At 27.0% G+C, this 14,663-nt stretch overlaps 1 protein-coding gene across 3 annotated transcripts in view; it reads left to right on the top strand.

Annotated features, from left to right (window-relative positions):
* Positions 1–14,663, top strand: part of LOC129957560 (cell adhesion molecule Dscam2-like) — a 317,574-nt gene that overhangs the window by 233,346 nt on the left and 69,565 nt on the right. For all 3 annotated transcript variants that reach the window (XM_056069919.1, XM_056069921.1, XM_056069920.1), the window contains exons 12-15: positions 384–557; positions 1,882–2,029; positions 3,747–3,895; positions 12,176–12,307. In XM_056069919.1, coding sequence (XP_055925894.1) covers positions 384–557; positions 1,882–2,029; positions 3,747–3,895; positions 12,176–12,307 — 603 coding nt within the window. The remainder of the gene's footprint in view (positions 1–383; positions 558–1,881; positions 2,030–3,746; positions 3,896–12,175; positions 12,308–14,663) is intronic.

The following is a 14,663-nucleotide window of genomic DNA, read 5'->3' on the forward strand; positions in this document are numbered from 1 at the left end:
AATTAATATTGTTAGAAGGAAAAAAAAAGGAATTAAATAAAGTTAGGAAAAAGGGTATTTCGGTATTTGATTATTAAATGCTTATTATTTGATTATTAAATGCTTTATTTCTGGATTTGTTTATGATCAAAACATTTAAAAAATGTCAGATCATATTGGTAAAGGGTTCATGTATTTTCTTTTCTTAGGGACGTCACACAACTCTTTGTCAATCTTGGTTGATTTTGAAATATAGTTTTGTAATAATAACCATTCATAAATTCTGTTTATTGAGGAGTATTTATATGAAAACAATACGGTAAAAATTATAAAAAAATTGCTTAAATATCGATAAATTTTATGATGATGATTTTGAAATACATTTGAATTTTTTATGCTTTCAGAAAGTTCCCCAGGTGATTTCGGATACGTAACATCGAGTCCCAGGATAAGACAATACAACAACGGATCCCTTGTGTTATGGGATGTTGAACTCTCGGACAAAGGATTCTACCTCTGCCAGGCAAATAATGGTATTGGCGCAGCTCTGAGCAAGGTCATTTTTCTCAACGTCCAAGGTATAATAAGACCTTAAATTTTTAACTTTACATTTTATAATAATATTTAAAACCAAACTCTGAAACTTATTATATAGTGTAAAATAATTTCTTTATGAATTCTATTCATAGCAACAATATTTTTTGTTTAGATGTTTACGCTTCTATAAGAAAATGTATAGACATATTTCTTCTGTTCTATCTATTTGGAATTGGATATTTTTACAAAGAGTGGATTGATTCCACAATCTTCTTTCTTCTATGTTTTGTTTACATTAAGCTAAACTGTTCTTTAATCTACTGATCAATATCGAACTTCTTTGAATTTCATGAGAATTAATAAATTTCAATTGGATACCCAGAAAAGAAACAATCTGAATGATATTAAATACACTCTTCCTTCATCTTCTTACTTTATATGGATTTCAGCAAAGCCGTGACCTGTTTTAATCTACTAGATTATGTCTCAGCCTTCGTAAGACAATATAGAAATGTGCAAATTTGGTTTCATACGGATAACAACAGTTTGAACATTAGCATTTATTTAATAAAAACGTGCTCTTAAACAATTACATTACTAAACTTCTTAAAACACTGTAAAAATATTAAATTTTGGCTTGTTACACAGAATAACATTTTGGACACTAACAGATATATATATATATATATATATATATATATATATATATATATATATATAAATTCTGAGAGAAGTTATACAAGACCATAAATGGCATTATTTGTTTCAGAGTTTAGCAGAAAGGATCAAACTTTCAGCAATTGTAAACATATAAAAGGTTTGAATCCATGAGAAAGAAACGATTACAAATCCAAAAGTGTGTCTTTTATGCTATTTTTTCTTATAGTATTATGAATCCATTCGATAAATATGGATTTTAACAATAGTATAAGATAAATATTACACAGGTAAGAGAAATGCTATACTTTACTGGTTCTGGATATGTGTTAAATTCAAATAAATACAGAAGAACATTGCCTATCTAAGCTTATTACTTGATTATATTGAACTGAAAATTTGGAACTTGTACCATTTTCCATTTCACCCATTCAGTTGTGACGTCATAGCCTCACCAAATGAAAGGGGAAAATGGAAATAAAAATGTAAATAATAATCATTGGCTATACTTCTATACACCATTTGCAATCATTTATCAAACGAACTGAGGTAACTTGCTTCATGTAAAAATCAATGTAATGTATTTTGAATAATTTAAAATATTTTTTTAGAATTATTATTTATTTTTAATAGCTTCCATTGTTTCTGCTAAGTGTTTTTACATTTAATTTTCAGCAAATTTAAGTGATTCCATTTCTTTTATTTCAGTCCCACCGAAATTTGAAGAAACATATCAAAGCAGAGCGATCAAAGAAGGTGACAACACGAGCCTTAAATGCACAGCTCATGGCAACACACCAATTGTCATAACGTGGCATAAGAACAAAACACCTCTGCCGGTTATTGTCAAGTCAAGGTGAGAATTCAAAGCGATTAACTTATAAAAATTTGTCTTACAAACTGATAAAGTTCTGCTACTCATTTTCTAAACTACGGTTGAACTTCTTATAATGATTTACTTATGAAATACCAGCCTTATGACAAAATACTAGAGCATAACAAAGCTTCTTAGAATGTTTTACTAACAAACTGACTTATGACCGAGGATGTTTTGAGCTTCGCAGAGTGATTTAATGAGTCTTAGTATATATATCTTCTCTACTTATAAATTACACCCTTCTTACTTGTGATACACTTACAAAATCTGAAGTTTAAATCTTATGAAATTTTGAGCTTCTTAGAATAATTTACTTATGACAAACTCCTGAAATTCTCCAAATATCATGGCTGAGTTTATTAGAAGGATACAGTGACTTGTCTTTGACTGAAATATTAGTAAGTTAAGAAATTTATATATGCTGAGAGATCCAAAAGTCCACAGAAAAAAAAATATCACAATCGATTGAATGTAATTGATGAATGAATAAAACTGATTATATATATATATTGTGCAAAAACCAGTTATTTTTAAAATTTTCATTGATTTCAATTTTCAATTCTTTAAATTTATTTATTTATTTATTTTTTTATTGAATACTTTGCACATCAGTAAAATTCTCAAATGAATTTTTTGTATTAATTTGAATTCAAATTGTAAATTTTAAAAGTAGAAGTTAAAGAGAGAATTTTAAGAAAATGTATTTATATTCTAGAAACGAATTTAAATAATGAAAGCCATTTAATTACAAACAATTTCTTGCTACTATGCGAATTACTCAAAAAGAAATTCAAATTAGAAAGAATATTTTAATATTATATTAATGAGAAATTCAAATAGTACAAAAAATATTAATTAGGAAAATAATAAAATGTAAAATTTAAAAAAGGTATTCAATGTAACCAAGTATGACTGAAATATATTTGTATGAAAAAATAATTTTCCGTATAAAAAAATGATTTAAATAAAATTATTATTTTTGATTGAAAAAAGCAGCAGTAAAATTCCGCCATTAGTTGAAAATATTAAAAATTTATTCTATTAGAACTTCCTCCAAGATCTAAATTAGGAATGAACATAATTTTTAAAAAAGCAGTTTTGACAATTTTTAAACATTCTTATGCAATTATATCGAATTATTCAAATTAAATTCGCAATATCGAGAAGGTTTTAACATTATATCTACACAAAATTTAAAACACACACAAAAAATCGAGTTAAAAACTTTCAAATTAATTAAAGTTCACTTAGTGTGTTTATATAAAAATATCACTTCTCATGACCAAGAAAAGGCTTGACATTATTCTAAATCGACTTTTAATTCTTATAAAATATTTTTGGGAATGAAATTAATTAAAAAAACAGTTTAGAGAATTAAAAGATACGATTTTTACTAAGCCCTATGCCTTTATATCGAGTTATTCAAATTAAATTCGAAATATAGACGAATAAAAGTTTTAAGTTTATATCAACTTATAAGACGAAATAAAGTTTTAATATCATATCAACAAAAAAGTTGAAGCACAAAAGAATTTGAATCAAAAACATTCAATTTAATTAGAATTCACTTAGTGCATAAAAGAAGAACTTCGCATAGCCAAGAAATGCTTGAAATAAAAACATTATTCTAAATAGAATTTTAATTCCTGTTAAATATTTTTTGAGATGAAACTGACTATGAATGCCTTTCTTTCAGATATTCTTTTAGAGAAATCTCTGATGAAAACAAAGTCACCTCTGAGTTGGTCATTGTCTCCGCCACCCGAGAGGAAAGTGGGATGTACGCATGCGCAGCCGTTAATGACTTCGGCTATGATGAAGCCACATTTCAGCTGGTTGTCCAAGGTACGGAAATTGTGTTTCCGCTCTGAAAAACTCTTTGGAAAGCACCAAGCATCAATCGTGATGGGGTGCAATATACGAATTGCTATGTCAACGATTTTAGGAACAAATACATAGAAAAATGCCATCTTTTTGACCTAGATTGTTTTATGAAGATGGCGTTGATGAAACTTGTTTTGTATAAGTAATGTAATTTATTTATTTATTTATTTTCCATTTATGCACTAAAATCCACTTAAAACCTTGGCGAGCTAGGACGAGGGTAAAAATTAGTTATCTAATATTAAAATATAAATCTAATAAAATACATAAATTCGAAGCCCATAAACATGTATAAAACTATAATTTTGATAAATGTAAAATATTCTTCAGAATTTAATGAATTTAGAGAAGGCAGTATCTAAAAACATACATATTTATGTACGAAAGAAAAGAAATTTTAACTAAATATATTATTTTATTTTACCTTTAGTCTTTTATTTAATTCATTCATTTTTATATGGAAGTTTATCCGTAAAGTCCTTTAAATCAGGGAAGTAATGTACACCCTTAGTAAAGTGGTTATACTGAATTTACTGAGATGAGTTGTGAGCCCCTAGTGACGAAATAAGGAAATTGCAAAAAAATAAATTAGATACCTAAGGAAAATGTACACTGAACCATAATGACAACAAAGAAAAAAAGGTTGTGAAACTATCTGTAAATTTGGCAGATATATTTGCGATTAAAATTATGAACTTTCCATGACTGGAAGGTTCATCCTAAAATGAAAAAGATATGCATTATCCATATGCATCATAGATATGAATCATACAGTTTTTTACCAGTCAAGCAACGGCGAAAAGAAAGCAACGAAGAAAGTGAACAAAAATAAAATTTCATAAACTTGAAAAATCTACTAGGGGGAAGGAGTTGGAATCTGAATTACAGAGGAAAACTTTTACCCCTTTTCCCTTTACTTCTTTTCAAGTCTTGGAAAATAACATTTCAGCTAATTTTATAGGTGACTCCAATGAATCTTTTTTCTACATTTTTATTATAGTATATTGTACATTTTTATAATATATATATATATATATATATATATATATGTGGTGTGTGTGTGTGTGTGTGTGTGTGTGTGTGTGTGTGTGTGTGTGTGTGTGTGTGTGTGTGTGTGTGTGTGTGTGTGTGTGTGTGTGTGTGTTACTTTTTATATTGCACTTTTTGTCCGATCTTCTTAGAGTCCTTTTTTTCTAACTTCCATTTTGGCACTAGGGGCGCTGTAAACTTCTCAATAAATTAAGCATATTGGCTTTACAATAGGTACATGATACTTCCCTGACTATATAAGGCACCGTTTTGAATTTAAAGAGATTAAAAATGCTTTACATTACCATCTTTTACATTATGGTAACTTGAAATCAATTTTTCTCAAAGTAAATAATAAGTAGCAGCACTTCTAAGGATTTTAAATTCAATTAAATCAATTTATCAATGAAGTTCTGAAAGTAACAAAATATTGCTTTTCCATCCACACGCTCTTGTTCATTTAGAAGCGAGTTAAAAATCACCATGAAAAATTTTAACTTTATAAACAAGAAACAAGTGAAGTTAAACCAAAATACGTAAAATAAATGTTCTATTATTTAATACCATTCAAAATAATCAAATGCGAAAATATAAATACATAAAATACTAGTAATAATACAGTTTAATAATTTAATTGTTCTTTATTAATATACTTCACCAACATTAACCGATGGAAACATTTTATATTGATTGCAAGTCAGTAATAATTTTTAAAAATATATTTCTATAATCATAGTACAAATAATTATCCTGAAGTCACACCTGAAAAATATTGTTTGGAACAACAAAATAATGGTTAAATATCATAGTTATAGCCGTATATTTAAACAATACTGCTTTAACCGATTTTATTATATCTATGTGGTTTGGGTTATCAGTAATGACCTATTAATGACTATACCCGTAATGAGTAAAATTACTTTTATTTGCTTCACATTAAGTTAAAAGAAAAACCCCTTACTTCAGAGCTATATATAATTTATTTCAAAAATAAAAGTAGAGAAATATTACTGTACTTTTAAAAAGAAAGATAGAAAAAGTGAAAAAAAACATAGTGAGATTTAATTGTTTTTTTTAATAGGAATGATGTTATTTCATTATGCTAAACTGGCAATAATGGGAAGAAAACTTTATTTAAATAGTAAGTGAGCAAGAATTTAAGAAACTATGTTTCCATCATCATAACGCAGTATTATGATGCAGATATATAACTCAACAATATTACTAGAAACAATAAAATAACATTTTAATAACCATAGTCAAATCAATATTTTTAAATAACATCGTTTTAATCACTACCGCTATAGTTCTCGGGATTTGGTTGCTGTTATCAATAATATCAAGCTATTGATAACAATAGCAATATTATAATATTAAGATATTATAATATTAAGCTATTGATAGCAATAGCAATATTATAATATTAAGATATTATAATATTAAGATATTGATAACAATAACAATATTATAATATTAAGCTATTGACAACAAAAACCGAATAGTATAAAATCAGTTTATTTGTAAGTGAAAAGAAAACAAGCTAGAAAGCAAAGGTAGATTTCTTTACATCCGATTTATTATCTGACAATATAAATTGTTGATGTTAGAAACAATTAAATTTAGGGCAATAAAATCACTTTTCAGTCCCTAACTTCTAAGGTATTTCAGAAGATACAGAAAAATTTAAAATACAAAAGTTGTTCGTTTTAATGAGGCTCTAATTTGGATAGTTGGAATTATTTTTCTATTTTCAATATTATGAAAGTTATAACGAAATGAGAATTTAAGCCACTCACCATTTCCACGCCTTTTGAACTGATTTCTATATATATAGCATATTATTTATTGAATAAATAATGCAATGTAGTAAATATGTTATTCAATGGAATGCAAAGATAAAAGCAAATACTCAGCTTCTATTTATAAAAAATGGGAAACTTTTAACGAGATCTTTTCACAGTTATGTTTAAACTGTTTTATTTTTTTATTCTAAGTTTTAGGTCCGAATTTAATGTCCTTGTTTGACAGTCAAATTGGTTTTTAGATTTAAATGCAATTTTGATTTAATATTTTTTGTCAGTAACTTTTAATGTTAAATGATAGTGAAGTACACTTTTAGGAGAGGTATCTATTGATGAAGCACAGAAGACTGGACAGGGAAATGCCAGCTCAAGTACCGGCCTTGCCAATTTACCGCGGTTTAGAATCAAGCGACACGTCCCTAAATAGTCCTTTGTAAATACAACATTATAGTCACGACCCGAAAGATTTCGGTTGATTGAACGCTTTCCAATTAACGGAGTGAAAATTCATCTTGTGGTGAAAGGATGAAAATCAGCGGAAGTATTCTCCAAAACTTTATTGCATACTCTCTAACAAATTAGTCATACTAGAGAATGCCTTGCATACCATAAGTGTACAATAGTTATGAAATATTTTTTTGGCGAGAATTTAGCATTTTTACAGAATCTATCGTGTCATTTTGTCGATTAATCCCTGCCCTGAATAATAGAATTCCGAAAAATGAATTTGTGCTTTAGACACGTTTTTTCACAATTGATCAGAAACAAAGATTTGACACAATCAATCAGAAACAAAGATTTGATACAATCAATCAGAAACAAAGATTTGACACAATCAATCAGAAACAAAGATTTGACACAAACAATCAGAAACAAAGATTTGAGACAATCAATCAGAAACAAAGATTTGAGACAATCAATCAGAAACAAGGATTTGAGACAATCAATCAGAAACAAAGATTTGACACAGTTAATCAGAAACAAATATTTGACACAATCAATCAGAAACAAAGATTTGATGCAATCAATCAGAAACAAAGATTTGACACAATCAATCAGAAACAAAGATTTGAGACAATCAATCAGAAACAAAGATTTGGCACAATCAATCAGAAACAAAGATTTGAGACAATCAATCAGAAACAAAGATTTGAGACAATCAATCAGAAACAAAGATTTGACACAAAACTACAACTGTAGTCTCAAAATCTCATGCCAGATTTGATATTGTATTTGATATTTGATAAGTTATTGCATTTCAGATCATCATCAAGTTTACATGTTTATGAAAGTACAAACCAATAGATAATCACCCTGTTGTTGTATTTCACTCAAAATTTGACTGGTGTTTGCACTATATATATTTAGTTTGTGTGCCGAATCTTATCTATCTAGATCTCTTCGTTTTATTGTTATCGTGTTAACTTATATTCGAACGGCCGGATAGACGAATTTCCACCGAAAAGTGTTTACTCAAAACTTCATAGAAAACTGCAAATTTAGTCTACCAGATTACAACCTAGTGTATGTATACCATATTTCGACCTTCTAGTTCAAAGCGTTTTTGAATTATATTTGTCACAGCCAGACAGACTTACGAACATTTCTCAAAAATGTGTTTTTCGAACTCAGGGAGATCTAAAACGTGGAGATTCGTCAAAATCTAGAATTAGAATCTTTTGAGGATTACTATACTTTCTCTATACTGAATATATGAGAGAGTAAAAATCGAAAAACTTAAAGAAACTTATTAAAAACCCCACAAAAATGTACAATTGTTTTACCACCGGATTGCTATTGAGGATTTTAATTTCATATAATTATACATTTTTATTTAATTTCATCTATTTCATATTAGTAAAAATGGAATTTTATAGTTTATTTTCGCTCGCTTTTTGATGTTCTAAAAATTCAGAATGATAAAAAAATATTTTTAAATTTTTTGATCATAATTATTATTTTACTGACTGAATTAATTAGATTTTGAATCCATGTGCGGCGCCATCTGGTTTTTTATGAAAAAAGGAATTTACATTAAATTTTTTTAACCTAAGTGATGGATTAAATACTAAAATACATAAAACATTTTTAAGAATTATGCATTCTTAGTACACTTAAAAAATATGCCCATAAAAAGCTGCTTTAAATAAATAAATGTAATATTATCAATCAAATATGATTTCGGATTAAATCGTGAATTAAAATATTAGTAGAATTTTAGATTAATATGTAAATTCTCTAAATTTTTAAATTCTTATAAACACTTTTTAGTCGAATATTTTTCATTGCATCTATTTATCGACTGCAAAACTTAAGAAATTTTTTGTACACAAAATGTATTGTTATACTCATATGAATTAATTAAAGAGTCATTAATTAAATGGTTTTATAAATAAAAATATATGTAGACTTTTAGGTTAATATGAAAATTCTCTTAATTTTAAAATTCTAATGAACAACCTTTAGTCGAATATTTTTCATACCATTTCTTTATAGACTATAAAATTTAAGAAAAATTTTGTACACAAAAGTTACTGTTATACTCGTAGAAAGCTTTCAAACTACCATTTATGATAAATCTATACAAGTCTGAAAGTAAATTTCGAGACTTCAATATAACGAAGATCTAGAAATGCACAGAAAAACTGCGGATACAGCTAACACGATCAACAATAAAGTATTGATTCTTTTATTGTTTGCGAACTTTTCAGTTGAATGGTTTCGTGGAAACCTTATAAATGTTTACATTTCTAGAGCTGTTTATCGCGAAGTGGAAAATAATATGCTTGTTGAGATAGTTTCCCCTTTGAAAGATTTTGCAGTAAACAAAAATTGAGACTTTATTTATGGTTTCTTGTTTCCATCCTTATTAAAAATGAAGCTATTGTTGGCATAGTTAATGCGCTGGAAAGTTGGGCTTATTGAAAAGAGGGGGGAAATGATATATAACCAGAAGTTGACTTCAGTGCAAAACATATATCAATTTTGTATAAAAATGTAAAGTTCTTTAGGGCTAATTAATGTGAACTTAGACAACAAATTTCTATAGTTATGTTCTTTTGTTATTTTACTTTAATTGAAAATAAAGAGTAATTAAAGGAAAATATTATACTGAAATAAATTGGTATCACCAAAAAAAAACTTCTCTATTATTTTACTAATTATGTGAAAATAATTTTTGTGCTTGGAAATATACACTGCAGTTACTACGAAAATGTATTAAAATTGAGATTTATCTTTAAACAAATCTGAAGTTTAAATTTTAAAATCCTTCTTTATTGATATGTTAACCAAGAAGTAAATAAATGTATGCCAAGATTAGTAATTCCACATCCAATTATGTGTTGTGTAAGATTTAAGGAATTTTTCTTTATGTATATTGGTTTTTGTAGATAATGTTAATCTACTAAATAGAAAATGAATACAATTCATGCAATATTGATGAAAAAATGTATAACTAAGCGGAGAAACTTTACTGTAAATTTGAGAAAGCAAAATAGAAAAAATGCTACAAATTGAACCATATGAAATACATTTTCATTTATTTTAAAAGTTTAATCATCAACTTTTTAAATACACTTTTAACATTTCGTTAATTATAAAAATTTAATTATTATTTATTGAATAGTTTTTTTTTTTTTAAAAGATGTTTAATTCAGGTTTTTTTAGAGTTCACAGTAGTAGAAAAATATTTTATTATAAAATCTAGTGGTAAAAATAAAGTTTAATGAATTTAAATTATTGCTAGCAATATTCTAGTAAATCAGAATTTATATCAAATAAATAATATTTAATTTTTTATAAGTTCCCCTTATTATATTCAGAGGGGTTGAATGTATAGAAAATAGGCTTTTCAGCTTCTTGTGTTTTTAAGAATTTATTAGGAATTTCCGTTTTCTGGCAGTATTTTCTATTATTCAAAACAGTAATAAAACGGTGTTTTTATTTTCATTATTTTCGTCTTCTAAGTCTGAAATAAATTTTCAAATTCATTATCAATCATATACAGAGATATAGCAGCCAAACCGCATTGGTTGAATTACCAGGTGATGAAATCAATGGAAATGCATTAAGGGAAAACAACTGTTTTTCGTATACAACAAACGAAATCAATCATCGCAAAAGTTTTAATAGACAAAAATGAAACGGAAATTAAAAGTTTGAAGAAATTTAAAAAAAATACACAATGCTTAATCAGGAAAACATGCAAAAGTCAAGACACATGCATCTTTGTTTATTGGGATTAAAGAGCATTAGCCAGCTACTAGAAATATAATTCTCATTCGTAGCATTTATGTCCTACACATGTTTTTTTTTTCTTTTTTGCATGTATGCTCTGTCATCTATCTCGGTTTCTTTATCTATCTCATCATCATCATCTATCTCAGTCTTCTTTATTTTAGTTTACTTTTGCTTCGTATTTTTTTATATTCAATTTGACAATTTTATTTTTTATTTTCATTTATATGTAGTTTATTATAATAAATACTACAAAATCTTTCACTCATATTCTATTCAAATTTACTGTCAGATAGTGCATTTAATAAAAAATCAAACTTAAATTGAATGGTTTGATTAGTTTTGAATTATAAAAATATTATAATGCCATCGCGACATATAAATGAATAAAAATTCAGGATTAAAGCTCATTAGAGAAGTAATTTCTTTCATCTTCCCATGAAATTTATATAAAACCAATTTTTAAAGGAGATTGTTTCTTTTATTCCGAAAATATTTTGTTATGAAACATATTGCAATCTTTTTAACCATTTAAAGGGCCATTTTTTTCTAGTCATATTATGTTAAAATACTTTTAGGCTTGAAATTAGAATAAGGAAAGGGATTCATTTAGCTTATTAGATAAATTTAATTTGATTAATTAATTATTTTTGTTAATTAATAATTAAGTATCAAATCAAGACACATCCTTTTGTGAAAAATAAAGAACTAAAGCATCTAAGTTTCGATCTTTCTAAAAGAATTTGTCAGAACTTACGCCAACTTACATAAATTCATGCAAAGATTGATAAATTTGGTTAGAAACATACTTTTCACGGCCATAGAAAGAGTTAAAGGTTAAGGCTATATTTTTTTAAATATATTACTAACATCTAAATAAATGTTAAACCATTGACCCAGAATAAATCAGAATTTGAATGAAAATTGTTTGATTTCCTTGAATTTCAGGAATTAATGGAAATCTTTGGTGTACTATGTAGATTATCATGAGAATAATATTCTTCTAAATAATTTGAAAACAAAAATATTTTCTACAGCCATTTTTTCATGAAATATATAAGAAATTATCTTTCCATCCAAAATCAGCAATTGTTATCATTACAGAGTGCCATTGTGTAAATGAACCTCAAATTCTTGGTTAATATTTTTAATGAAATTACTCTACTTTCAGGTGCCCCAGATCCTCCAGTAAATCTGACAGTTACAAATATCACGAGTCGAACCGTTACAATAAGATGGGATGTGCCTTTTAATGGTAACAGTCATATCACAGGAAGCAGTGTCCAATACAAGATGGCTGATGGTAAATTTCAATAAATTCGTCATTTGAATCATTAAATAAATTTGAGTTTGTCATTTGAACCACTGAAATATAATGATAAGTTTTCAGGCAATCAACTTAACAAATCATTGAATTTGATATTTTAATTGCTGAAGTATATTTGAATTTATCAGTTGAAGCGCTTTGAAATCTATAAATTTGTAATATCAACCCTTGCTCATTATTGATTTATTTTTCATTTGACCCACTTAAATTTTCCCTCTTAACTTCATTTCAAATTTACTGATCATATATAACATATTTTTCTTGAGTTTTTAATGATGAAAAGTCAAAATACAAAAAAATTCCAGGTGATTAAATATATCCAGTTGGCAAAATATCAAATTATCCAATAATTCCTGTATTTTGGCTATACAAGAATCGAATGCTTTTAATCAATTTAACTTTATTTAATTAACTTTAATTAATGCTTTTAGTTAACCTTTGCATATTTAATCAAGTCTACGAAATAAATATCCTAGATAAAAGCAAAGTGTGGTAACTTCTGTTGGTGAAAGTGGCTTGAATACATATCAATATTTGGAGGCAATGCTGAAACGTAATCTTAATCCCTAATGTATGCCCAACGAAAATAATCTCCACAAGTTCAATTACGCCAATTTTCAAGATCAGCAATCAAGAGAAGCCTACATTCTTAGGGGACAATTCATTTCTCTGGCAATTTCTGTGACTTCAGATAGAAAGAAAATGATGTTTGTGATTCTTATTAACTTAACATAATGGCCCCTGGTTGCAACTGACTAAGGTGTATGTACACTCTTGAAACTTCGAAAATCGTTCAAAATATCGAATATTTTTTATTGAAGTTTCAAAATGTTCTCTGGTTCTTAACCTTTCAAACGATACCAAGATGTTGAAATTATTCGAAATATTTCTCGGTTTATAATTATTTTTCTCGAGGTACTTTCATTACAAACTCTAGGTTCGATGTTTTTTAAACTCATTTTATGAAGAATCGTATTTTTCCACTATGTTACTTCATTCAAACAATCATAACTCAACAAGAAATGAACCAAATGCAATTATTTATATTCAAAATAATTTGTATGAAACAGTGGATGCCCCAATCAAAGTTATATTTATAGAAATAAAATTTAATAGCTATTTGAAAGTTAAAATTACAGAAAAAATCTCGATTTTTCTATTCATCGTTGATGTAAAAATTGTTAAAAACCTATATATTTTTATAACTTGATTGAGGCAGACAACATAAAGACTAATATTAGGCATCATTTCCAACTAAAATTGTGTGTCTGTACAAATTATAATTTAATATATCATGTTTCAAAAAATAGGCTAATAAGCTCATTAAATATTAATTAATTAATAATTAGTGTAATATGTTTTTTTTTTCTCACTGAAATGAGTTTAAACATATAATAATGGCCAACTGTAAGAAAACTGGATTTTTAAAGTTAAAATTTTTAAAAAATCTTCTAGTGTGTACGTACACCTTAAAAATCAATATTAGAAACGCAATGGTTTAAAAAAAATCTTGATTGTTAATGTATATCCAAAGTAAAAATTCCCGAGTTTGTCTTGATCTGACTCGGGACCAATGATGAAGAATCTATGATATCCTTTATGGATAATCCGTTTTTAAAATAATTTGTTGGCTTTGAAAGGAAAGAAAAAGCTTGATATATCTAATAATTCCGCTCAGGATTCAAAATCTCAGGTGAAAGCTCAAATCATTATGTTTTAAAGTGAGTTAAATGCATATAATTGAAAGTGAAATAGAAATCGACAATAATATATAAGACAATCTGAATAAAAACTTTATAGCTTATTTATAGCCAAATGAAAAAAAAAAATTATCCACAAATTAGATCCAGCTTGGATTCGGTCCAAAATTGAAAAGTCTTTAATCTTCTTTCGAAATTAATGGAAGTTTGGAAGTTAAGTCTTTAGCAAATTTGTTAATAAGGTTTGTCACAAACAATAACGTTGTTGTGCAACAATAGATGTCGAATTTGTAATCTGAATCCTCATAAGCACATTTAGTCAATCCTTGATTCTAAGAATCAGATAAAGGGAAAATAAGTTTGTAATATTCTATTAGTCAAAGCGACCTTCTCAAATCCAGGAAGTAGAAATCAAAGTTAAAAGGTCTGGGAAGAGATTTGTCTCTTGTGCATACTGAACGGAAAAACTCCGAATATTGATCAAACCTTCTTCAGAACCAATTAAGAATTTACTATTTTTCTTCTGATAAATTAATTTATGTTGAAATTTTTCATTCAATTATCTTTGATCGCGAGATTGTATCTTTAATCAAACAAATCAAATTTCCCATATGCCTTCCTCCTTGTGTTGA

Source organism: Argiope bruennichi, chromosome 11 (assembly GCF_947563725.1).
Source record: "Argiope bruennichi chromosome 11, qqArgBrue1.1, whole genome shotgun sequence".
NCBI lineage: Eukaryota > Metazoa > Arthropoda > Arachnida > Araneae > Araneidae > Argiope > Argiope bruennichi.